The following is a 25,304-nucleotide window of genomic DNA, read 5'->3' as shown; positions in this document are numbered from 1 at the left end:
TTTAGTTCATTTTTTTTTTCCTGGAGAATGTTTATTCATCTCTCATTCCTTTGCTTCAGAGGAAGAATGGAAATTTCCAGTGCCAAAGGAAAAAGGATTAGGACTTGGTTTTAAGCACAGGGGGAAAAGCAAGCTTCTGAGGCTTTGAATTTTGCATCACTTAGGACTAAGCTTCAGAATGTCATACAGGGACCGTCGCTGCAAACCTTCATCTGCAACCTATGTCTCCACTGCAGAAGTGCTGCTTTCTTCCTGTAGAGTGAGCCCACCTCCTCCTTTTGAATCTGCTGTGCGGGACAGGCCTTTCCAAAAGATGCCAGCACCAGCTTGGCACCCTCCCACTGGTCAATCGATTGCAGAGCTTGCTCCTGGAAATGCCATCTCACCACCCAGCAGTACATCTTACTGCTCAAGGCTAGATGTCATCCTGGCACACACAGAGCAGAGGAAAGGTTTTGGGAGCGCTATTCACTGTGTCAGTCCTGATGAGACATCCACATGTTCCAGTGCTTGCAAGGATCCTTGGGGCCATGGATATGAGAGGTCTGGCACTCAGTCAACATCTGCATCTTACAAGCAATATTCAAAAAGAGAAAAAAGTGTTCGTCGTATTTCTCGCAGAAAAAGTGATCCCTTGAAGCTTGCTCTATCTTTGCCCTCAGATGTTCTTCCCTGCAAAGCTCCATCAAGCTGGACATCACGCCTAGACGTTGATCTTTCTGCTATTCCAGCTGCTTCTATGCTCCACAGCAAAAATCTGCATGCATCCCTGGACCCCTGTGATTCACTGCCATCCCAACAAGGCTCTAGCCAATGCAGTGTCCAAATGTCAGACCTCCACACTTCAATGAAGCTTTACATTTCAACGTGCAGCTTGACGATAAAGCCTTTTCGAGCAGGTTCCCATGGAAGCAGTCATGCTCATTCAAGTCTGCTCATGCCACAATTAGACAAGGTGCCTGAAACTCCCTCTGGTCTTCCAACACGATCCCAGAAACCAAAACAAGGTTTCCCTTCAGGTGGGTCTCCAGCCCTTCAAATCACAAGATTTCATGTGACTTCCTCGAAGTATCCTGGCCTTCCCCAGCAGACTTTATCCAGAGATATATGGCTGTCCCCAGCTGTACTCACTGGAAGAGAAAATTCAATCAGTGGGAATGAGGTCGTGAGCAAGGATTTAAGTCCAGAGCTGATTGTCTTTCAGAATTATCCCTCATCTAGGCCAGAGTTTAGGAAGACTCCATGTGATGGTCTAACACCTGCTCACCACAAGGTTTCCAAAATCACCCTGATACTTGCCACACCTTGGGCTGCTATGCCTATCCAGGTGGTAAGAGAATTTAGAAGAAGCCCAAATTCAACAGTCTTTATCAAAACACGGGATTCAGATAGAGCTGGTCCACCCTTTCACCCTGTGGAGATTGGGGCTGGCCTCTCTCTATCAGTGAACCCAGTTTGCTGCTCAGGATTGCTTTCTAGCCATTGGACAAGATCTGGTTTGAGACCTTCCCAGGAAGCATGCAGTGTGAAAAGTGTTTGCCCTGACAACCTTGTGACAAACATACCAGCTCACACCACAGCTTCAACTCACAGAGGTGCAGAGGGTCCAGGGTGTCCATCCATCGCCGTCAACATTGCATCCTTTGGATCTGGGAGGAGAGTGGTGAAGATTTGCATTCCATTCTAGGAACACTTGCAAACAGAAGATCTACGTTGTGTTTAATCAAGTCATGTGGATTTCTTTTTGTGTGCATCTTGCCATGTTCCAACTCCCTAGAGATGACTAGGAGACAATGAGAAAACTACTTGTGTTCTGCTGTGTCCAAGGCTGCAGCTACAGCTTGATCCATCCTGAGTGAAAATAAGGGCTCTGCTCTGATCAAGCACTTAACAAGAGTTTCATTTTAACCATTAGAATGCTGTTGTTAACACAGCCTGCAAGTGCTTGTGGAGTTTGCATGATTGGCCATAGTGCCCAGCACTTTGAAGATTCAAGACTTCAGAGCCAAAAACTGCTTTTCTCCTCTGCTAGGTTGGACTTGATGATCTCAAAGGTCTTTTCCAACCTAGTAAATTCTGTGATTCTGTAGTCAGTCTGGGACCTGGAAAAAATCCTCAGTGTAGTTTTTCTTTTCTGTTTCACTGTTTTCATTTTCCTACTTGTTGAATTATGTTATATTTCTAAATGATTAATTCCTGGTTTTGTAACTTTAGAAGCAAGGCTTGTTTTCAAAAGCCGAAGTATTTAAGTGTGTAGGAAGACATCACTTTTTTCCCCTCTTAGAAAAGGAGAGGTACCACCCTTTCCTGAGGGAAACAAAGGGAATTTAATGTCCACAGCACGTCAAATTTGGATATCCCAGCAAAGTTTCTAGCAGTGAAACTATGGGGAGTTTCAGAGGAATTTAGTCTGCTTTCAGACAAATGTTTCAAAAGTAAATATTTAAATTATGATGTTGTATGGATGTAGGATTCTTGTCTAACACTTAATACTTACAGGGTAGGGATCAAGACCGTGAATTTTGAAGAAGGAGGAAATAGGTGTGAGGAAGGAACCATAGCAGTTACTGGGAAAACACCAGTTTTATCTCTGTGTTTTTTCCATATACATTTCCAATATGGGATAACTGTATTCTTACGCCAAGGAGAAGCATGCAGTGGGGAGAGGGAAGGAAATTGTAAATATATTCAATATTAGAATTTTGCATATAGATGGTGAGGACAGATGCCAATAATACATGTCAGTATGATAGAAAAAAAGTATGTTTTCTTTTTATAAACAACTTCAGTGTGTTTTATTCCTCTTGTGTTTGTAGTATGATACCTTCTTATAACTTTTACTGAAATGAAGCATAGTAAAACATTTTTGTGAACCTTATATAGTCATGGTATCAAGAACATTTACTTTGCTAAAGCAAATTTCTGATTATTTTCGTTAATTCTTTTTAGTATTTACTTTTATCAGAATTAAGTAAAATCAAACCTTATTCTTCTCTGTCTTGCCAGATAGTTTGGACTTGATTACATGCTTTAAGTTTTTAAAACTGGGAATAATTCAGGCTTTTAGTACATGGTTAGAGCAGAAAAATTTTTTGTGGAGTTCCAGCAATCTCAGCAGCAAGTCCATGGCAGGCACTGAGGGGCAAAATCTGTGGAGCTTGTTATACTGTGAAGAGTAAAAGCAGAAGAAGGAAGTGGATTTGCACAAACACCTAAAATATATTTTATTCTAGAGAAATAAAAACTTCTCTTCTTGGAATACAAATTTCTTTCGGGGCTGTGTCATTTTCCAGTGAGTATAAACGCGAGGTTGTGGCATCCAGGGAGCATAGTTATGATAATGACTAAAATGTTTCATTCAGTATTTCTCCAAAAGCTTGAATTGGCAGATGCTGTCACATACCTGTGTATATAGTATTGGTTTATTTTAAATGATTTTTTTAAATTGGATTTTGCTTTTAATTCTGCATTAGCTTGTATGAAAGAGGTCTTTCTGGCAAAAACTATGCAATGAACTCAGAAATAGGGGAAAATTCCAGTTCAGTAGGGTTAAAACCTCTGTTTCCATGCTTTAAACTGCTAATAACTTGAAAATTTATTCCAGAAAATCTCAGAAATCTCAAAAACCATTTTGTGGTTTCAAGCATCTTTGGAAGTCTTCACTTAAAAATGAATCTGTTTTATAGTGAGCCGCCAAGTCTTTTGTGCTTTTTGTGGCTGAATATTAAATTTCCAATGATGGGCCATGATTCCTAATAGAAACAATATTGAGAGAAAGCTTATATCTGCTGTATGCTGTGGGAGACCCTGGTCTGTTGCCTGAGGAGAGCTATGCAGGGTTCTGTATTTGAAATCAATGTGTCTCATTCAAAGCAGGAGTCAGGAGGCCTGTCTAAAAATACGCCAAAAAGTGATGTAACTGGTGACAGGCCAGCACTGTAGCATGGGAGCCAATTTTTATTCCGCTTTCAGACTGGTATAACACATGCTTACATGAAAAAAATGTTGTGGTTCTGACAGCAGTGGCTGTCAAAAGATTTCTGTGTAAAAGACAAATGGAAAATTTTTACCTCAGCAGCTCTCCAGGCAGCAGCACTGTTGGTGCTACAGGGGCTGCTCTCCTCTGAGCACATTGCCATTGCCTCACCTGCAATGTATGCAGCCACTTCCCTTTTGCAGCAATTTGCTTTCTGAGCACCAGTTTTCCTACTCAGTGTCAAATCTTCGGTTGCCAAGAGCATTTGCACTGACTTCTACTTGGAGGACTTGGTCCCAAGCTTTCAGTAGCCAGGAGGACTTTTTCCCACTGCTGTAACCTCCGAAGGAATTGATCTTTGAATGCCCAGTGTCATTTGTGCTTAGTGGATTTCAGCGGGAGCAAGGCACTGAGCTCTCCAGTGGCAGCTGCTTATGAGTCACCACCCCACGCCCCTGCTCTCAGATGTCTCTGTTCTCTTTCTCTAGGGAAAATAACCTCTTTACCAGCAGATGTCCCTTGCCTTTTTCTTCCATCAGAGATACATGAGCAGGAAAACAAATAGCTGACCCTTTCTTCAGGTATCAGTTTCACTGCTAACAGTTACTAAATAAAAGTCCTGGAGGTAATTCCTTTTTGACCAGAAATGGTAGATAAAGCACAAAATATATCAAGAAGCTACAGTATTTTTAAAGCTGTGTTTAAAAGAGATGCAGCATGTCTACCCCAAAGAGCAGTGGGCTAGATTCAGCTAACTTTTTATTTCTGTGTAAACAGCAGCAGTGTAAATATAGATGGTAATGATAAGTGTTTTAATAAAGCATTACAGTAGGCAGACCTGGAGCCCACACCTTTTTCTTCAAAAGAGAAACTAAATCCAATAACACTCTAAAAAATATATATCTCATAATTGCATACGCTTGATGAGTAGGATAGATCAAAGGATTAAAGTTTGAATGACAGAGTATCTGCCTTCTGGTGGGGGTTGTGGATAACACAGAGGCATAGCAGAGGCATTAATCTATTTCTTTAGACATTCTGGCGATTTATGGGCCGGACTTACTATAAACTTAGGCCTTTTGTACAGTGGCCTTTCTCTCTTCTTGACAGTGATGATTGTGATGGGCATAGATTAGCATAGAGAAATTTGAAAATCTGGCCTGGGCATGATATTTATCTGCGCATTTTTCTGTATATGCAAAATATTCACACCCCAAAAATGGGCCAGAACATCAGATCAAGTCTGGCTGTCAGTCCTTTTATCCACAGCCACCAAGGAGGGTTGAGAGGTGGCAGCAGTAAAAAAGTCCATCAAGCAGCTGAAGATCAAATGATCAAAGCAAGGTAGTGACTGAAATGAGGGTCTGTCCAAGGCAATCCGGGCAGGATCAGTGCCGCTCAATGCAGCTCAGGAGGCACTGATGTCCAGGGCTGAGCCTCAGAGAGATTCCCACATGGGAGCAGGGGTCCATCCAGGACCTGTTAGTGCAGTCAGATCCTGACAAGTAGGTGTGGATTACCTTGCACATGGGCTTACACTTGGGAAGCCTCTCCTGCAGAAGATTCCCTATGGGATTAAACAGTTGTCCAATACTTCTGTGCAGAAATGAATATCATGACTGGTTTTCTGAAATAGTTGCCAAAGAATATCTTTTCCCTCTTATAGAAAACACTCTGTAAGACTGCTACAGGACTGTGTTGTTTTTCAAAGCAAGAGTGATCTCTCCAGATGTTTTTTTTCCTGTGCACATCTAGGGCTTAAAGGCAGAGATTTATCCATGTCCTTTACTAGCTCTTTTCCAAAACATTTAGCAGTTGTGTTGTTTCACTGATTCTGTTCTGTTTCTTTCCTGCCTCTTAATTCTTTCACACTATATCATTGATCTCAAATTCTTCCATCTCTGTTAATTGCACTTTACCCAGGCAAAGTTACTGACTCGAATTTCTCATCCTTGTCCAAATACTTGTGGTTCCATGAGCTCACAAAATGGATCACACATTACACACTGCTGATAAATACAATCCCTCACAGCAATGTGATTTCCCAAACTCTGTCCAGCCATAGTCTCTTCAGTGTGAACCTTATCCATGGGTCTTCTTTGCTAATGTCCCATCAGAGCCTGTAACTGGGGATTTTATCCTTCTGTTGTCTCATTGCTGAACAAGAAAAGAGCCTGTGGGCAATTACAATGAAAAAGAATAAATTCCTGCCAACCTGCAGAAAAGCATCGTTTTTTCTTGTTAATAAATTACTATATTCTTTTGCCTTTGGTAAAACTGAGTAAAACAGAATCTATGGGACAAGTAATTGGGCAGTCATTTTCCTCAACACCAGAACAGAGTAAGGGAACACTGCAATGCCTTTGAGACGTGTGTGAATTAGTTGGAAAACGTGCACACTTGCACAGTGTTAAAAGGTGCAGAGGTCAGATTCCTTAAAACTGCATTTGTTATTTTAGACTAAAATGTTTCTGTATCAGAGATTGGCAGAACAGACAGTAAATAAAATTAGTGCAGACAAGCTGGAATGATGGCCTGGAAAATAACAGATGTAATGCACTTGGTACAGGTGCAAGCAATGACATTTTTTCAGGAACAATCAGCTGCATAAATACAGGATAGGGACAAGCTGGTCTGACAGCAGTTCTTCTGAAAAGTTTCTGGAAGCTCATAGTAGACTGCAAGGTGAACTTCAGTTCATGGTATTGTATAAAAGACAAGCATTACATACAGGCACATGCTTAAGATTGCAGCTTGGAAGGCATTCTGCTGTCTTCACAACCTTCACTCTGGCAGCCTTATTGCTTATTGACACTTGTTACATCAAGTCTCAAAATAAGTGGAAATGGAGAAAACCCAGAGGGGAGCAATAACTGGAATCAAAAAGGCACAGCTGTTGTGGAGTGATTGATCAGATCACTGTCATTTTAACCTAGAGAAGACAGAAATCCCAGTATGCAAAAATCTACAAACATGTTCAAGGCTGAAGCAAACATAAAAGGAATGATCTCCTGAGTGTGATGAAGAGGGCAGTATGTAACAAGGTGTACTGATATCTAGCCTGAAAATGCATGGCTATTTAGAAAATCCTGCTAATGGCTGAGGTAATAAAGCACTGGAATAAGTTTCTCAGGCAGGCTGCAAAGTGTCTGTTACGGGAACTCTTCTAGGAAGGAATCATATGGACATCTGTCAGACATGACAGTGATCTTGCTTGGGATTACAAGGATAGTTTAGACCTCTGGAATTCACTGCCTTGTGACTTAATGATTGTGATAAGGACTGTCAGGTCACTTTCCTTAGCTAGACCTGTTAATGCTTATCTTTCTTGCACAAGGCCATGGACTTTCACTAATTAATTTCCATTTTCAGTTGCCTCCTGTTCCCTTTTTTCCCTCTCAAGTGCACTCTCAGCAGCAGAGTCAGTACCTCTTATCCTATTTATGAATCAAGATTATGGGATAATTGATTCACTGAGAAAAATAATGTATTTTTTAATAGGTTTATTTGAAAAGCAGTGACTTCGGGAGGTCTGTAGATGAAGTAGAGCAACTGATAAGGAAACATGAGGCTTTTGAGAAGCTTCTGGCATCACAGGATGAGAAGGTAAAAACATCAACAACTAATATTCTGCCAGCTATAATTCTATGAGATAAAATTATATATATACTTTTTTCTTTTTAATATGGTAACACATTGACTTGGTGACTGGCATGAAATGCCTGATACGCCTGATATGCTTGAACCAAAGATAAAATGGGGAAACTTAGGGAAATAAGATGCAGAGCATTGGAGAACAACAGTCAAAACACTCCATGCCCAAGTCCTGTCTGTATTGTCTTGCAAGAGACAGGAAAACCACTCAGCAAGCAGAATTGGGGGACTTACAAGAAGAAATATTTAAGGCAGGCCATACTGTGTTATGGATATCATAAATTTCTGCTTTATTAATTTAAAAAATAGTGACTTTTAAAGCAAGTAAAATAGAGTAGGCATTTTACAAAATGAAGTAGGTATTTTGACATTAAAATTTGTTAAAGTACTTAAATATGCATTTGGTATACAATGGCTGTACCAAATGGGCAGCCTCTCTGCACCTTTGGCATAGAGGCTGAATTGCCTACCTGCATGTAAAGGAATCTGCCTGGCTGGTGGCCACTGCTCTAGCTCACCCAGGCTAGGGCTAAACTTGAACCTGGGACTGTGCCTGGGTTCCCCAGAAGGAATCAAGTCCCAGAACACTTGCCATCTCTCTGTCAGACTGATTGCTCACTTTGAGAGCTACTTTCCAACACTTGGCTTCCAGAAAGTAATAAAATCTGAGCACTTGTGGATGTCATGCTTGCTCCATGACTCCTTGCACTGGGTAATCAGTGGCATAGGGATTCCTGGAGCTACAACTTTGGTTCATTTATGTAGACAGGATGCACCATAAAGTCCAATGATAGTAATGTCATAGGTGTAACATAGTACAGGGTGAGGGGGAATGCTGGTTAACTTGTCCCTGCTGCTCTTGGTTCATTACAGAAAAAAGGAGAATCTTTTGTCTATGGAAAGGAACTTGATTTTGTTTCTTTGACATCAGTTGGAAGCATAAAAGTAATTTCAGATCTGTTGCCTCCTCAGATGATATCTCTTCAAGAACAGGCAAGCAGGTTGGAAAAGGCTGATGGACTGGAAGGGCAAAAGATTCAGCGCAAACTGAATGTCATTTATGAGCGGAAGCGTCAGATCAAGGATCTGTCCCAGAGCAGGAGGGAGAAGCTGCAGACTGCCCTTCTTCTGGCACTTTTCTACCAAAACTTGGAAGAGGTAAGAGGGTTTTAGACTGGGATGGGGATGTAAAGCAGAGGAACTGCCTACCTCTATTGGATGAAGTGCTCACTCTTGCCAGACATTATTAGGTGGATGTATGATCTACTCTGGTATGGCAACTCCTGCCACACTCATGCAAAAGGATGCTCCAGTGCCATTCCTGTTACTGTACTATTGTTGTGGCATTGTGCCCATTACAGACACTTTACTCATCAAAAGCTCTACCAAAATAAAACAGTTGAAAGGAAAACTGCAAGCTACTACGTATTTTTCCTTTGGTGGTAAAGAAAATATATTTCAAATCAGGGCGAATACAAAGCGGAAAGCATTATGGCCTGGGCACCAAAATTTATTAGTGGATGTTCACTGAAGGCCTTCAAAACACTGCTGTGGCTTAGCATAGCTCTTGAGCTCCTGTGGCCTGGCCTCTGCAGAACATGCTGGTCTCTGTTCTGGCCTTAGTCCTGTAACTGAGTAGCTCTGCTCTGTCACTACTGTTGGAAAGACAAACTAGGTCAGCCTTTCAAAGGGCAGCACCACATGTGAGAACAGTGCTGGCATAAACAAGAGCACACAGACCCAGGGGCACTTTTTCAAACACTCTTGCTGGTGTGGTATCCACCCCTTCTGCTGCTGGGTCCCATGGAATGTCCTCAATGGTTTAAGAAAAATCTGCAGGTGTTGGTCACCTCTCAGCCCATGAAAAAGACACATACCCTGACACAGGTCAAATTATGATTGTCACCAAAGGAGAATGAATGCCTGTAGTGCAACTGCTGCTGATGGCCAAATATTTCTATTTTCCTTTTATTTTTAATATTTGGGACTCCTCACCACTCCCAAATAGTCAGACATTTAAATACCCTCTTCTTTTTCTTTTTTTTCTCTTTTTCTTTTTCTTTTTTCTTTTTATTTTTCTTTTTCTTTCTTTTTCTTTTTCTTTTTCTTTTTCTTAACTTCATCAGAAATTATTTATACACCCAAACATTAATTTGTATTATTTGTTTATACTTTTACTATCACATGACAGAAAAGTAATGAAAATGCACTAGTAATGGCCTGTCCACCTTTTGGACTAGCAGAGGGGAGTGGATGGACTGGATGGTGCATTGCACAGGGCTTATCATTTCAAAAGAGAAATGTATCTCTGACAGAAAATTCACAGGACTGCTAAAATCCTCTTGGTCGAGAAATTGTCAATGTCCTTCTAGAAATACATTCAACCCATTAGGTAGGAATACTTATGCATTTCTTTCCATCTCTCTGTAATTGTCAAATCAGTGCTTGGGCTGGTGTCCCCCTTCATTCTTGAATCACACACTTAGAGCAGAAGATTTAGCCCTGCATAGTGAGGAACATTTCCCTATTCTCATCCACTTTCTCCACATAAATTCAGCCAAGAGTTCTTTGGGGAGTTTTTGCTCTCAAGTCATGTGCTCATTTACCTCACCAATCTGGAGTCATTGCCTGCTGCTGTAGAATGCGAATGTCACCAAGGAATTAAAAACCAAAAATCTTACAGTAATATCTTTCTTTCTCTTTGTTGCATAGGATGGAAAGTTTAATTTGATTTTAATTATAGTCTAGGTGTGTACAAGTTCATGTGTGAGAATGGTTCCCACAGGAATGTTAGATTCAGAGATGAGTTTTGAGTTCAGTTGTGAAACCAATTAGGTCATTGCTTATTCTTACTTATTCAGAGAACAAGACCCATAGCTCAGGTCCCACTCCCCTGAAAACTCTCTATCCTGCAAGCATGTTAAGTAATTTCTATTGATATAACAGAAATTTTTGTGTCAGCAGAAATTAGTGATCCCTGTCATCAATAAAATTCTCCTAGTTACTCTCTAGAAGCATGGAGAACTACACACATCAGTACAATGACCCACAATGATTAACTCAGGAGATCACACACAGTTTACAAAATAAGACTCACCCTTCTAGAGTAGAAATATGGTGCTTTTGTCTGACTCACAGAAGTCTTACAGACTACCCCTATTGCCACGAATTCTGTAGTTCAGTGTTAATGTGGAAGGCAAATGTGCAAGTTGCTACTTAAAAATATGTGTATTTAAACTATTGCATAGAGAATATTATAAAGTTAAAAGTTTTGACTTCTAAAGCTGGCTCTGAGTTTTAACACTGACTCTAAAACTTGCTCATCATAGTAGTAGAACTTCCTTTCCCTTTCACCCTGTACATAAGAATAAAAAACCATTTACATCTTTATCTTAGGGGAGCGAGAAAGAGAATTAGTTGTTATCTCTAGATGTCTGGAGCAGGCACATCCCTTTATATGCTTTACATACTTCTGTCATTAAAAATCAGTTTAATTTACAAACAGTTTGTGCTCACGAGGTTACAGTAACTCATAGTTTGAAAATTTAAGTTTCTAAATTGGTAGTGCCTACATTTTTTATGATTCCCACAGAAATAAGCCTGGTCTTGTGCCTATACTGAGCATAACACTAGTCTTACTGTTGTCTTCAATGAAGTGAAAATGCCAGTCCAGACAACCATTAAATCTCTCCATAGAAAGATCTTGGGAAAACAGATCAGCTTTGCTTCACATCTGAATGTGGGCACGAGGCCAGCACAAGGATCCCTCACTCTCTAGAGCCATCTTAGACAAGACTTAAAATAAACCAAGCCACTAAGAGTGCAGATGTTCAGTCTGTCATTAAAGCCACTGCTTCTAATTAAAAAGTAGGAGAGAAATTGACCTTAAAGTGGCTTTATCCTGGGGATTGGTTTGTTTCTCATTCTGACTGGATGGATGAGCCTCCCATTAAAATGAAGAGTCACATAAGTGACACTGAAGCACTAATGTGTGGCTGGGAACAGGAGAAGGCCATCAAGGAGGGTGTTGGAAAAACAGCAGATAGCAGTGTGTAGTCCTGGGCAAGTTTGACTAGGCCTGTTTGAGTCTCTAACTGTGCATTGGAGGGAAACAGTTTCTGGAGAGCATGCTGCTAGTGAAAGCTATTTCTGTTATTGTTTATAGAATCTCAGCAGCTGAAACAACATTTCAAATCATTAATTAACAGAGAAAATCCTCCAGCTGACAAGTCTGGTGTGCATGTAGTGCACAGTTCCACAAGGACAGCCAAGATATTTTGAAACTAATAAAGCTGCCCTTCAATTTGCAGCTCTTGTGTTGTCAAAACATTACATTACTTCAGTGCTCTGAGGACAACAGGATCAGTTACAACATTATGTCAAGGGTTCAATTCCCAGTGTTCTGATGGATAGAAAATATTTCATTCAGTGCTAAGGGTTAAAGTTCAGCAGAACTTAAGGAAAATTGTGGAAAACTTGCTATCCTATTCTTCATTTTATTCTGCATAATTTTAAATCCCCTAAAAAATAATTTCCTAAGAGAAACACATAACTTTTGCTTTGTTAGTGCTCATAAATCACCTGCTTTTCTGAATCTGATATTCCTGACATTTTGAATTCTACGAAGTATAAAAGCAAATACAGTTGCATTTCCTTTCAAATAATCTGACTAGTGCTTGGGCCCCCTCAGTAAATCTATATTTGATTTGCATTTTCCATTTACACCTCACAACACCACTGATATGAGGAAATGTTAAGTGCTGTTTTATAGGTGAGGCACTGAGCTCTAAAGAATCTTTACCCAGTTTGCAGGTAGGTCAGTGGCAGAGATATCAGAGGCAACTCAGCGCCCTAAACCCTCAGACTCAGTGGTCATAATCTCATTTTAAATGTGTACAGAGTTAAGCCTCAAGGATTCTCTGTATATAATCTAGAAGTTTGTATAATCTGTTTATGCCTTGTGAAAAAATCTGAGGAATTCAAGGAACTTTTCATTACTCCAGTGGTCAGATAAAAATTAGTTTCTCTTCTACCTGCTTTTAACAAAGTAGAAAGTTCAGAAACTGAAGAGCTGCCTCAGCTGCCACCTCCCACTCAATCTATCCAGCCCAGGCACAGACACTTGCACAGAATAGTGACATATCCTGGGAGGGGGCCCCAGGCTCCCAGGTAGTTGTTGTGCTGACTTGGGTGTCTCTCACTGCTGCAGGCAGAAGATTGGATCAGTGAGCGCATGCAGAAGCTGGAGGATCCTTCCATACAAGACCCCAGCAATCTGCAGGACAAGATGAAGCTGCTGCAGAAACATCAGGTCTTTGAGGCAGAGATTCTAGCAAATGAAGAAATCATCACAGCTGTTAATAAGGTAACCCTCTCACTCTGTTAGTGTTTTTAGAGGTTATTACTGCTCATCTAAAGAAGGGCAGATTGATGAAATGTAAAGGAAGAGTAGCTTCGTCATCACTTTTGCATCAATTTTCCTACTTGTGTGACAAGAACACAGTTGCTTTGCCATGGAAGTGTAACACTGTTAATTTACAAGCTCCATCCAGGCAGCTTCCATCTTTCCTTATAGCCTAAATAGGAAAATATACACTGACTTATTCCTTGCCTGATGTGATTACTCCCACAAAAGGCAAATAGGATTTCATGCCCAATTTGTGAACATTCTTGTTGGAACTTGGTGAATCATATAGCTAAAGGGCACAGTCATGTGTAATACTTGGTGTTCCCATTCCATGAATACCTATCTTGACAGGGAAATATTAAAATCCCAGTGTTCTATGATTCTAAATTCCCTCCAGATATAAAGCTTTCCAGCTGGCTTTATCATTTGGGTGATAAGAATTTATGTCAGCAATCTATTGTTCAGTCCAGGTGAGAAAGGTGAAAGAGTCCTCCTAGGAAGGTCATGCAACATGGTAATCCCATTAAAAATTAGTGATAACTTTAATTTCTAATTTCTTCCTCTGCATGTGAAGAAAGGAGAAGCCCTGGTATCAAAAGGCCACCCAAAATCAGGAGAGATCCGTCGCCAAGTCCGCGTGCTTCAGGAGCACTGGGAGAAGTTGAAGAGAGCCGTGGCTGCTCGTGGAAAGATGCTGGAGGACAGTCGGGACTTCCTAGAATTTCTCCAGAAGGTGGACCAGGTGGAAGCCTGGATCAGGGAGAAGGCAAGTGGATTTTAGTATTTAACCCAAGCAGCACACTAAAGACTTGCTATTCAGCAAAGACATTCTGAAAAATGTGTCATCTTCCAGGACATTTGCTTAGTGATTTTTGCCTGGAAGAATCACGACATGTTCTACAAACAATATGAAAGGAATGATTCAACAAATTCTGTGGAGTCTCTCCATGCCAGAGTCAGCTGGGCAGTATTAGCCCAGCTTCTCATGTGAACTATGCACATGAACAGTTTGTGATTATTTGTGGCCATCTCATGTGTCTCTACTGAAACAGAGAAATGAAAGCAGATTAGAACGGAAGAGACTTGATGAATTCGGCAACTGGCTTTCACTCTCATTGTATATCAAATCTGAAAGTTTCTCTTTGTAGGAGTGAAGGAAGAATCACTTTTATTCAGAGGTTGCTTCCATAGCCAGCAGTAAATCAAAAAGAGAGTTAGGACCAAGTCTCATAAATATTTAAAGATCAGAAGAGACTATTTCAGAAGCTGTAGGTTGGTGATTTATATACACATCATAGAACTTACTGCATCAGGATAAGCACTGTGAGTTGCTGTGTTCTTGTACTCTTCACCTAAATATTGGTCTGTTTCCTGCTTATTTCCCCAGGAGGTCATGATTAATGTAGGTGATGTGGGAAATGACTACGAACACTGCCTGCAGCTCAAGAAAAAGCTGAATGAGTTCCGTGGAGCAGCATCAGGGGTAAGAGGTGTTTTCCATGCCCATGCCTTGTGTGGCTGCAAGCAGCAGTTAATTTTCAGTTCAGTTAGCAAATACTGTTCCAGTACTCTGAGGAGGTGTAAGATCAAAGTGATAGGAAGCATCATTACCTCAAAAGTCATTTAAAAAGACAGAATTTTCACTTATGCCTTCTGCTTTGAAGATGCCTAGGCAGAGCTGTCAGGCACTCATGACACAACCTAACATTTCAGACTGCATTAAATGGCTGGAAAACTTCTGTGTGAGCCTGAATTTGTGCAAATTTTTTTTGATTCATGTGGTCTGCAAAGTCCCAGTGATTTCCACCCAAAAGTGGTTTAAAAATGGCTGCTTTAGCCATGCTTGTTTGAATCTGAGGACTGACCTAGACCTCCCATGAACAATCCTGAAAAACAGTTTTCTCCATTTCTATCCTTCATTTCTCCATTTCTCTCCTCCTGAGGAACAGTCTCATTCTCATACTTCTTCATCCAAATTAAGCACATAAATCTGGGGGGCCTTTGTTTATATAGCACACGTGGTTACTCATGAATCATAACATGAATAACCAGACATTTAGTAAAATAGGGAAATGGTTTACACTTCGGACAACAGCCACGTGACAAGACAGCTGCACACTTCACCTTTCAATACTGAGATCCCTGACCCTCTTTCATGGTGCTGAGTCATGCCAGCTGCCTCTTCTGCCCCCAGTGAGATGTGTTAACTTAGGCAGCAAACCTGGGGAACAGGGACCTCCTCGTCATGGGTTCAGTTCCCACCGTAAGACTGTGAGGCTGTATATTGAGGGGGATGCATTTGCAGCAGCCTCTTGTTCTCTCTGTTTGTGTGAACTGCTGCAGATGAGGAGTAAGAGGTCTGTGTGTCACACAGGAAAGATTACTGTGCTGATTTGCTAGTCAGGAAATTGTGAGAAAGATCTGGAAAGAGATGTGTTAGGAATCTGTGAGTGATGTTTACTCTAATGGAGTCTCTTTATCCTTTGTTTGCCTGTTATCTCATTGTTGATTCTTGTTAGGGCAGCTCCTTCTACTTTTGTTGCCTAATAGCAGAAGGAGGCAATCCTCTTCTGTGCAAAGTAGCAGTGTAGATATGCCTGACACCAGGGAGAAAACCCTGAGCTCCCTGTTCCAGAGCCCAGCAGGATTTCGTGACCGTGCATTCACACTGGATTTGGATAGAGAGCCAAGTTACTTGGCTACAGCACCAGGGAATTAGTAAATTGAAGAGGCATTCATTGTATTCACCAGCTGACTGTGAGCTAAGGGATTGAGCAAGGGCTCTTCTACAGCTTGTACCAGCCAAAAGAAGGATGATTAACAGGGCAGAAACAACCTAGTGCTCCAGTCAGCATAAGCCTCTCAATAGCAAAGTTTTTCATAAATTAAGGTAGATCTTACATGCCACAGGAAACTCTTGGCCTCAGACACTATCAGCTTGTAGCCACCACTCCTGTAACACTCTGAACATGACTCCTGCAGATGAAAAGCTGGGACAGTTATGCAGTTATGCCCTGATAGCTGATGCTCAGTTATACAGTGCTTCCTAGGGTGATACAAACAGGAGGAGGCAGCTTCCGGCACAGTGTGTGCATCCATCAAGTCTGGGTTTTCCCACCAGAAAAATCTGAGATCAGGGTAGGGAGCAATCATCCTGCATTGATGGCTGCCAGACTTTCTATTCATTGTGCTGCTATTTTTTCCCAGGAGAGGAGACTGCAGGGTTTCTGAAGAATATCTGGCTGTCTTCTGGTTTCTCTTGTTTATTTTATGGCTGTGTATAGTAGGAAAGCATATATGGAAGCACACATATTGGTATGGATGCAGCATGAACAAAATACACAATGGAGTGAATACTTACATTAGCAGTGCACTGGCATCTTGCAGCTGTGCTTCTTTACACCAGTGAATGTCTCCCTGCTAAACTTGTGATTTATTTGTCCCAGAAAAATAAAGAATGTTTTTGAATCTTGGAGCAGTGTTTAGTGTTGGCCATCCGTAGTGCTCCAAAAGAAAAATTATTCCACTGTAGTCCAGATTATATGGGCAATGTGCAAATATTATCCATTCCATGGTATGTGCATGGGAAGCAAGTCACCTTGAAGACTTAGCACATGTTTTAAAATGCACTGATGTTGCCTTAGAAGCAAACACAGTGGCATAGGTTGTCTGGGATTCTCAAGGCTGTGTGGATTTTGAGCCTGTTGTCTATAGTACAGAGGGCACTCCTGGACAGAAGCTCATCAAGATAAAACAGCAAGTAGGCCCAGGAGCCCAGGAGCCACAAATCACTACCTGTCTGTCAGAGGAACAATATGCCACACACCAGCTGTTCCACAGCAGCCACCTGTGTAACCAGCAACTGCACCTGTGTTTCTTCTCCCAACGAACCCCTGCTGGAATATCTGGCTTAGAAATGAGTGTCTGAGGGTCTGAGGGCTCTTACCTAGACCAAGATCATTGTTGCATCTAGAGCTATTAATGTTCCTTCTTGCTTTTACTGTCTTCTCATCAGGGTCATGGTAACACCAGCAGTTGTAGTAGAGCAGAATCCATGTGTCTAAAATGTTAGTGAGGTAAAACCCTTTCTTGTTGCTACTTCTGTTGTTTTTCACATCTCAGTGGAATACTCAGTCACAAGCAATTTGAACATGTACCTCTGTTCCCTTTCTCACTTTACAGGAGTCGACAGTGGACGATGCTCACATCAGGGCTATCAACGCCCTGGCCATGAAGCTGGAGAGACAGAACAAGGAAGAAACAAGGACAATCTATGAGCGCCGAAAGCAGCTCAATGAGAAGTGAGTATGCTTTCAAACGTTCTGTGTAAAGCAAAAGGAAGGCTGGAAAATTAGGTGTCTTCAGCTGAGAAAAATGGAGGAACTGGAACATTTGGTTACTACTTTAATATCATGACTACCAAATATCAGACACCGCAGTTGTCTTTCAAGACTCCCAGAGCTTAGAAGGATTTTTAACCCAGAAGTGCCAAAGTAATGTTTCTTGCCTTGGAGGCAGATACTCTGTTTCACATCACTTGGCACACAAGATTCATGAAGCTTAGACACTTCCATCTATTCACCCAGCTGTCCTGGTGAATTGCCTAGGGCTTTTGCTGCTCCACAGCCCACTATCTAAGAAACAAAAGCATGAAGGTATTGATGTGAGGTTATTGAGAGTTTAAGGAAACTGCTTAAGTACTTTTTAGCTTTTAACCCCCATGTCATCCTGAAAACATGGAATAAATACAACCAGACAGTCTTCCCAGGCTAATGCTTTATCCCTGTGACGAGCCTCCTGTTATGGGGAACTGGGGATCAATACATGAGGTAGTTCAGAAAACCTGTGTTTTTGTTTAAATATGAGCGTCATGAAATTCAGTTGCAGAAATCCTTACCTCTGAAATACATCTCTAAAATATTATTTCCAATTAAAGGTGGAACAGTTTTCATGGTAACCTGAATGCATACAGGAAGAAGTTAGAGGGAGCCCTAGAAATTCATGCCTTAATCAGAGAAATAGATGACATCACAGAAAGAATTACGGAGAAGGTGAGTTTTCTGATTTTGATTAATTCAAAAGGAAAAATGTTCTAGCAGTCTTATTCATTCATAAAATTGAGGTAAAAATGCCTATCCTGTATTATAATTTTGATAACAGAATAAAAAGCTATATAAAAACTAATTATTTCATCAATGTAAGTAATTACATTGATGGCAAGTGGTACTACTTAAGGTTACAAGACTGTTGGCTTGAAATTTTTATAACTTTTAAAATATGTTTCTTCATTTTATGGGATTAAATTTCTTAGGATCCTGAGGGTCAAATTTATTTTTTATATTTTAATAACACACAACTGACAATTTCTGTGCCACAATTTATTGGGAAATATTTTTCTGGTTTGGGATATGAAAAACAAAAATGAAAAGAATGATTGAGAAATGCAGGGAGGCACGCCTGTCTTTGTTTTACATGTGAATGGCCAGAGGCACCTTGAGCAGGATTATGACTGTTCAAAGAGATGTGGATTCTTGTTTCATCTCTGTAAGGGGAGCAGGCACTGTGCTCTACTGACGTTTAAAAAGACAATAAGAACATTCAAATGGCAATGCAAAGAGGTGAACGAGGAGGCTCTTGGAAATAATTAAGATACAGATCCTTCTGTTTGGTGTCATCTTCACCATTTGCTCATTCTACTGCCTTCTCCAGAGTGTCTTGATACAAGCACTGGATTATGGAAAAGATGTGGAAAGTGTGGAAAACCTGATTCGAAGACATGAAGAAATGGAGAGGGAAATCAGTGTTATTAAGTCCAAAATGGAGGTAAGAAGTAGGGAAGTACAGAGGATACCGAAAAAATTTCACTTTTTCTTCTTGAAAATATGGTGCAAAAATCATTGTTACTCTTCAGATTGATTGGCAGGAATTTTCAGCAGTGCAAGAGCAGCATAAATTTCTTCTCATGACAATACCACGCTACTTAATCCTGCTTTATCTTATCAAATATTATTCTTCCTGATGCACCAAATCTAAGAAGAAAAGTCCCTTTTTAATGTTATCTGATTCTCTGGCCCTCACCTACAAGCCAGACCAGACTGTCCTGTAGACTTTGGAAAGTGTGGACTCCATTTTTCCTCCAGTTCCTGTACTGAGTTGAGCCAAAATCAAAACTTTATTTCTGTTCAGAACTTAAATGCAAACCCCGCGCTGCAGTAGGTTCCTGATGCAGACATCAAACAGAAATTTCAGGCTATAATAGCCTGCCTGATCCACTTCAGCTTGTTTTTGCATCATTTAGGACTAAACTCGAGCATTAAATATGGGTCTGAGCTCCTTTATACTTGTGTATTTTTAGTAAAAAGAAATACATTTTGTTGAATCACAGTAGTATAAATCCTATGACAACCTCTCACATTTTTTCACTGTTGGCCAGTGTTAAGCTCTTTCATGTACAAAATATGAAAAACTTTTTCTTCACAATAGTATACAAATAGTGACAATATGTGTGATACCTTCAACACTGCTACTTTGTTAGCTAGTTCTCATAGGAAACGTGGGTGATTACTAGAAGGCATAAGCAAGGTTGTATGGGGGAGATGGGCAAGGTTTAGGGCTGGGTTCTTAGTATAGTAACTGTACTTTTTATAAGGATTAAAACCAGCCTGGCATATATTCCTTTCTGCATAATTAAAATTCCTAATTTTCATCAACTTGATGGAATTTTGCAAGAAAGTTTTCAACTTTGAACCTGGGTTCATGAGTGTTCATTACTGTTCACCACACTGCTCAGGGAAGTTAGAATCAGCACTTCATTTTCCTATGTTTGTCCATATTCTGCAAAGCTGTTTTCTTAATTGTAAATTAACATTTGTGCATGCAAAGCCATGCACACAGATCTTTCCTCAAATAGATGTTTGCTCACAAATGCATGTGTATTATTTTTTCCATATTACATGTCCCTTTGTATATTTTGTTATTGTAATTTAATTACATGTCTTTGAGAGCCAGGGTCTTAAAATGAACTATTTTTCCTGAAAGGCAAACTCAGGAATGAATATAAACCCCACTATAAATCTCTTTCCAGTCATTGGAACGGGAATCTTTCCGCCTTTCCACAAGGAATCCATCCATAAATGACAAACTGACTATGAAGCAACAGGAGATGAAAAACAACTGGCTACGACTCCAGGGGCAGGCCAAACAAAGGTGAAGACTTAGAGGGGTTTGAATATCTCTCAGCAGGAGCAAAGCTGCTCCCTGGGGTCTAGACCCTACTTGCCAGAGGTCTTTTAAAGGTTTTTAAGGATTTTGTACCAAGTTTATACAGGCAGCTAGACACCTGCATTGGAAAAAGTGCGACTCGATGCACAAAAAAGTTCCACTCGTGACTTTGGGAAAACAAATACAATGTTTTTGTGGTTTATCCCATTAAATAATGTTACTAAAATACCTTCAGACTATCAAATGAAATCTATCATAAAGCCTTTGCGAAAGACTTATTTTTCGATGGTTCTAGAATATTTTTTCCTCAAATCTTACCAAAACAAGAAAGGCTTAATCCTGATCTGTAATCATTGCTGTAAGCAACAGCCATGAAGGCTTTTTTACCTCTCTTGTACTAATGAACTGATGTAGAAAAGTTAGTAAACATGTTGTCTCCAAGGCAGTGTGCATCTCCTGTGGTTTTGGTTAACATGAGGATTCTTAGGAACTGTAGGGGAAAGCTTGAATTTATTTCATTTGGCTTCTGTTAAGATACTTTCCTCTGCAAATGGGGAGGGAGAGGCAACTAGATAATTCTTTGTCAGATAATGCTGAACTGCACCTTGTGTGGCAGGAAGGAGAAGCTGGCAGCCTCGTATCAGCTGCAGAAGTTTAACTTGGAGATGAAGGAGATACTGGACTGGGCCCAAAACACCAGAGCTTTAATGGAAGCAGGGGGGCTGCCTAAAAGTGCAAATGAAGCCGAAAGTATGATTGAGGAGCATCAGGAGAGAAAGGCAAGTATCTTCTGTGGTTCCAGCTGAACATACTGGGAATCTTTCCCATGGGAATTAATTCCTGCAGACACAGCAGAATTTTGGTGCATACATCTGTCAATAACACGGTGAAAAACTGTTTGCAGTACCAAGCTGGGGCTAGAAGTCATATATACTGACAAAACTGTCTCATGGGTTGTTTGACAGCTTGTGTCTTTTCAAAAAGGCTCAGAAGCCCTATGAGCTCTCACCTGTACTGCTGTCCAAGCCAGATGGTGAAAAACAGGTTCAGTTTCACACCATGCTCACTGCTTATCTCTTTATTCAGATTGCCAAAAAAGTTAATGCCAATTAATCCTTGCTTTGAGCTAGACTTTTTCATGAGAACTTAATTTACCTGAGAAGAAAATAAGAACAGACGTTTGTTTCACACAGTAAAGTAAATTACCACTGAATGCTACACATTCAGTTCTGGAACACTTCATATCCCAGTAATAATTACCATACTAATGTTTTGGTGGCTAATTTGGCTAATACTTTTGGTTTCTTTTCTAAAAGGAGTGATATTTTAATTAACATTAGGAAAAAAGTCAGTATTTTACTTTTTCCCAAGAATCGCTGTTGAGCAACATTCTCTTTGCAATTAAGTTACTTCTAAAAACCATGAATCATTGCTAATACCCAGTGCTTTGTGGGTCCCATTACTAGCACAAACAGTTTGTAGATTCTGATTAATTTTCTAAACCTGAATTTAGTATGAAGTACCTGAAATCCCCTCCTTCTTTAGAGTCATCCATTTTAACAATAATTTCTCATACCACAGACTTAACAATGTTTTTACTAATAATTCTTTGTCATATTAGAAATATCACAAACCACTGATGTAGTGCGCTCCAAATTTAAATGGTAGCAAAATCTAAGTCTTTAATACCTGTTAGTCAAGGAGCCCAAATGCCTCTAAGGAGACAGTCACAGAGAAAAGAAGGAATTCAGGCATTATATTCTTATGTTGACTAAACTAAAATTATAGACAAGACAAGAAAGAGGGGTTTTTTTTATTCAGGTTAGTGGCTCTAACCAAAGTCCTTAAGAGAGACTAGAGCTGAACAAAATATGCTAATATGAATTTTAAAAAAATTTGAATTACTGTTTTATAGCCGTGTTACCTATGATTGGGCAACAACACCACCCCAAAAATCCCTAAAAGCAGCAGTTCTAACTTCAGAAATAGAATAATACATGCCCTAGTGCTCAGTGAAGTCTATGAGTTAACACATGGTATTATTTCAGTACATAGTTATTTTCATTTTCAAATTGCATACATTAGAAATTCCACATTCAGTTTGGAGGGGTCATAATTGCTTGTTATACTTTCACCTTCAGGCCAGTATAGGGGTATAACTCATTCCTCAGAACAGCTCCAAAAGTTGAATATGTTTCCTTTTAACAGAACAAAATAAAGTAAAATCATGTATTTAATATAAAAATCTGATGCCAGCTTATTTGTTGGGAGAGGAAAAATTCTAGGCACTGTTTCTTGAAAGAACCACTTTTATGTAGGAAGACTGGGGGTAGGGGTGTGATATTATAGATGTTAGAAATTGTGTTCATTTATATCTCAGCATTTTTTAATCTGTTTCTAGCTAAATCCCAATTTCCATTTGTAGGAAAACAGCTGTTCATAGACCAGTAAAGTCATTTATTGTTTATGCTTATCTTCTCTTAGGCAATTCTATGCTCTTCCAGTAACATAGCTCAAAGATGAATGATTTTCCATAAAAATACTAGTGCCAGAAAGTTACAGCAGAACTCTTCCCCTTAAGGCTTGTATTCTGAATAACTGGCTTTTCATAAACCCTTGACATCAACCTTAGTAATGTATTTTAGGAGGAGATTGAAGCCCGAGTGGAAAGATTCAATGCTCTCAGTGACTATGGTAAAGAACTTGCCAATGCTGGTCACTATGCAACCCCTGAGATTCACCAGTCCCTCTCCAGACTACAGCAAGCCTGGTCTGAACTGATCCAAGCATGGAAAGAGCAATATATAAAATTGTTTCAGGCACAAGATTTACAGGTGAGTAAAAAGACATTCAAGAGAGAACGCACATGCCACTGACAGTTTTTCTTGATATACATAGCAAATTTATGAGATGGTAGGATGAAGGTGTGCTAATAATACCCAGTGTTTAATCTACATTTCACTGGTTTCTGGAGGGCATGCTGAGCGCCAAGCACATTCAGTGGTGACAGGTCTTTGAGAAATTTTACCTCTACAAATCATAGAAATTTCTGTGGAATATGTGCTCATTTGTTTTTCAAAGACTGTAAAACTTAACAAAATTCAGTCAAACTCTCATACATCTGGAAAAAGACACATACTTATAACGCAACATCACCACTATTCCAAATTCTATAACCTTCCCAAAAAAACATGGAACCAGACAAGTATTTTAAAAAAAAGGAGAAACATTTAGCATGGACAGAATAATGTATTTTTCCTGGCTTTTTTTTTCCTAATAAAAGAACTATTTTGGCTGCAGTTTTCCAGAATTACTTCCCTGAAACAGTCATCTCACTTTAAAAATTTCTGCTCAGAGATTCTACAACGGAGAATGTCAAATACTTTAAATGAGAGCTGAGCTACTAATCCCATCTAAAACCACCATATACATGAGAACTTAAATTTTACTGTATGGGCAGTTTCTTTATGTGTTACATTAATTTTTTAAATAGCCATGAATGTTTGGTTTTTTCAGTGTTGTCTGCTGAAGTCAGGTTAGCTTCTATTTTACAGCATTTCAGCATATTTTCATGTTTGTGACTGTTGGTTTTTTTCCCCTATACAGAAATTCTATGGCTACGTGGAACAGATTGAGAGCTGGCTCAGCAGCAAAGAGGCTTTCCTAGCTAATGAGGACTTAGGGGTATGTGCTCTGAGAAATTACAATTTTCTCTGCCATCAGTCTGGAGGAGAGGGGTCTGTGAAGCACAATTATGTGCTCTGAATCTTCCTGTGCTCTTTCTCCATCTGAAGTTACTGCTCTACTGTGTTGGTAGTTTAGGGTCAGATTTCTTTCCTTGATACTTTTCACAGGATGGGAATCTCAGTCCTAAGAGTAATGAAACAATCCAGCTACTCTGATTATAAATGAAAATGAGACTGCATAGACACATAGAACCTTAGCATAGTTTGGATTGGAAGGGACCTGAAAGATCATCCAGTTCCACCTCCCTTGCCATGGGTGGGGACACCTCCCACTAGCCCAGGTTGCTCAATGCTTCGTTCATCCTGACTTGTCTTACCTGACCCAGATACCTTTGCCAGCAGTGTGCAAGTCATCACTGCTCTCACTGCTGGCATAGCCAGTGTAGCTTAAATTACCTACCACAAATATCAGTAACGCCGCAATAACTGAGGCTGCAGACTGATGCCTGGGTTGCAAAAGCTGTGCAGGATGCTGGATATACATTCAGACACTTAGCTCACCCTACACCTGGTGTAGGTAGTGCTACTAAATTAGTTGTCTCTGCAGGAGCTACAATGATGTCTGAGTTCATTGGATTTACAGCCCCTTCATTACAGTATATGAGACTTAGGAGGACTCACCCAATCATACTTAGCTCAGAAATGTGTAGAAAATGCTCTGTGAGTAATTTCCCATCTGATGACTCATGTAAGCACCCAGAAGTTTAGATTTTTTTCTGACACCTTTGACGTGAGCTTTATTGCTTCCTTTAGAATAGTGGAGAAGCAGAGTTTACTGCAGTAACAACATTTTGACACCACTGATTCTATAATTAAAGTGCAGAGGGGTGCTGAAAAGAGCACTCTGAGTCATTAAGCTTGGGATTCACAAATATTACAAGAAGTGTTTCTCTCCAGATTAACTGTAATGTCAGACTTCAGTTCTCAGGTTCAAATCTGGATCTGAGCTCTTCCAAATTCTGTGAGTTGAAACTGAGACTCTAATTTTAATGTCTTTCTGTGACATATTTGTTCTCTTAACTCTGATTTCAGTTTGGCATCCCATATTTGCTTTCAACATGGCATCTGTCTTAAGACTGATTTAAAATTGGGTGCTGATGTTTTAATTCTTGAGAAGTTATGTGTTCTATGCAGCACAACAATAAGCATGAGCAGCTAAGCATCCAGCACAGAAATAATGGCCTCAGACCTTGCATGGAACATTATTTAGGTCCCAAGTGTCAGATCAATGCAAATCAATTCCAAAGAACAATAAATTTTCTTGACAGCTAATTTGCAAATGCGGGGTAAATGCCATTTA

At 40.1% G+C, this 25,304-nt stretch overlaps 1 protein-coding gene across 1 annotated transcript in view; it reads left to right on the top strand.

The window, feature by feature from the left end:
- The window catches only part of SPTBN5 (spectrin beta, non-erythrocytic 5), a gene marked incomplete at its 5' end in the record, with an annotated part of 90,797 nt that overhangs the window by 43,281 nt on the left and 22,212 nt on the right, over positions 1 to 25,304 (top strand). Inside the window, 12 exons of the mRNA XM_082284428.1 lie at positions 7,478 to 7,582; positions 8,603 to 8,788; positions 12,840 to 12,995; positions 13,612 to 13,803; positions 14,425 to 14,520; positions 17,220 to 17,338; positions 17,974 to 18,088; positions 18,747 to 18,860; positions 20,122 to 20,243; positions 20,875 to 21,037; positions 22,904 to 23,092; positions 23,865 to 23,942. Coding sequence (XP_082140554.1) covers positions 7,478 to 7,582; positions 8,603 to 8,788; positions 12,840 to 12,995; positions 13,612 to 13,803; positions 14,425 to 14,520; positions 17,220 to 17,338; positions 17,974 to 18,088; positions 18,747 to 18,860; positions 20,122 to 20,243; positions 20,875 to 21,037; positions 22,904 to 23,092; positions 23,865 to 23,942 — 1,635 coding nt within the window. The remainder of the gene's footprint in view (positions 1 to 7,477; positions 7,583 to 8,602; positions 8,789 to 12,839; positions 12,996 to 13,611; positions 13,804 to 14,424; positions 14,521 to 17,219; positions 17,339 to 17,973; positions 18,089 to 18,746; positions 18,861 to 20,121; positions 20,244 to 20,874; positions 21,038 to 22,903; positions 23,093 to 23,864; positions 23,943 to 25,304) is intronic.

This window comes from Coloeus monedula (assembly GCF_965178545.1).
Source record: "Coloeus monedula genome assembly, chromosome: 6".
Taxonomy (NCBI): domain Eukaryota; kingdom Metazoa; phylum Chordata; class Aves; order Passeriformes; family Corvidae; genus Coloeus; species Coloeus monedula.
Note: the sequence above shows the minus strand (reverse complement) of the source record. Positions and strands in the feature narration are given on the sequence as shown.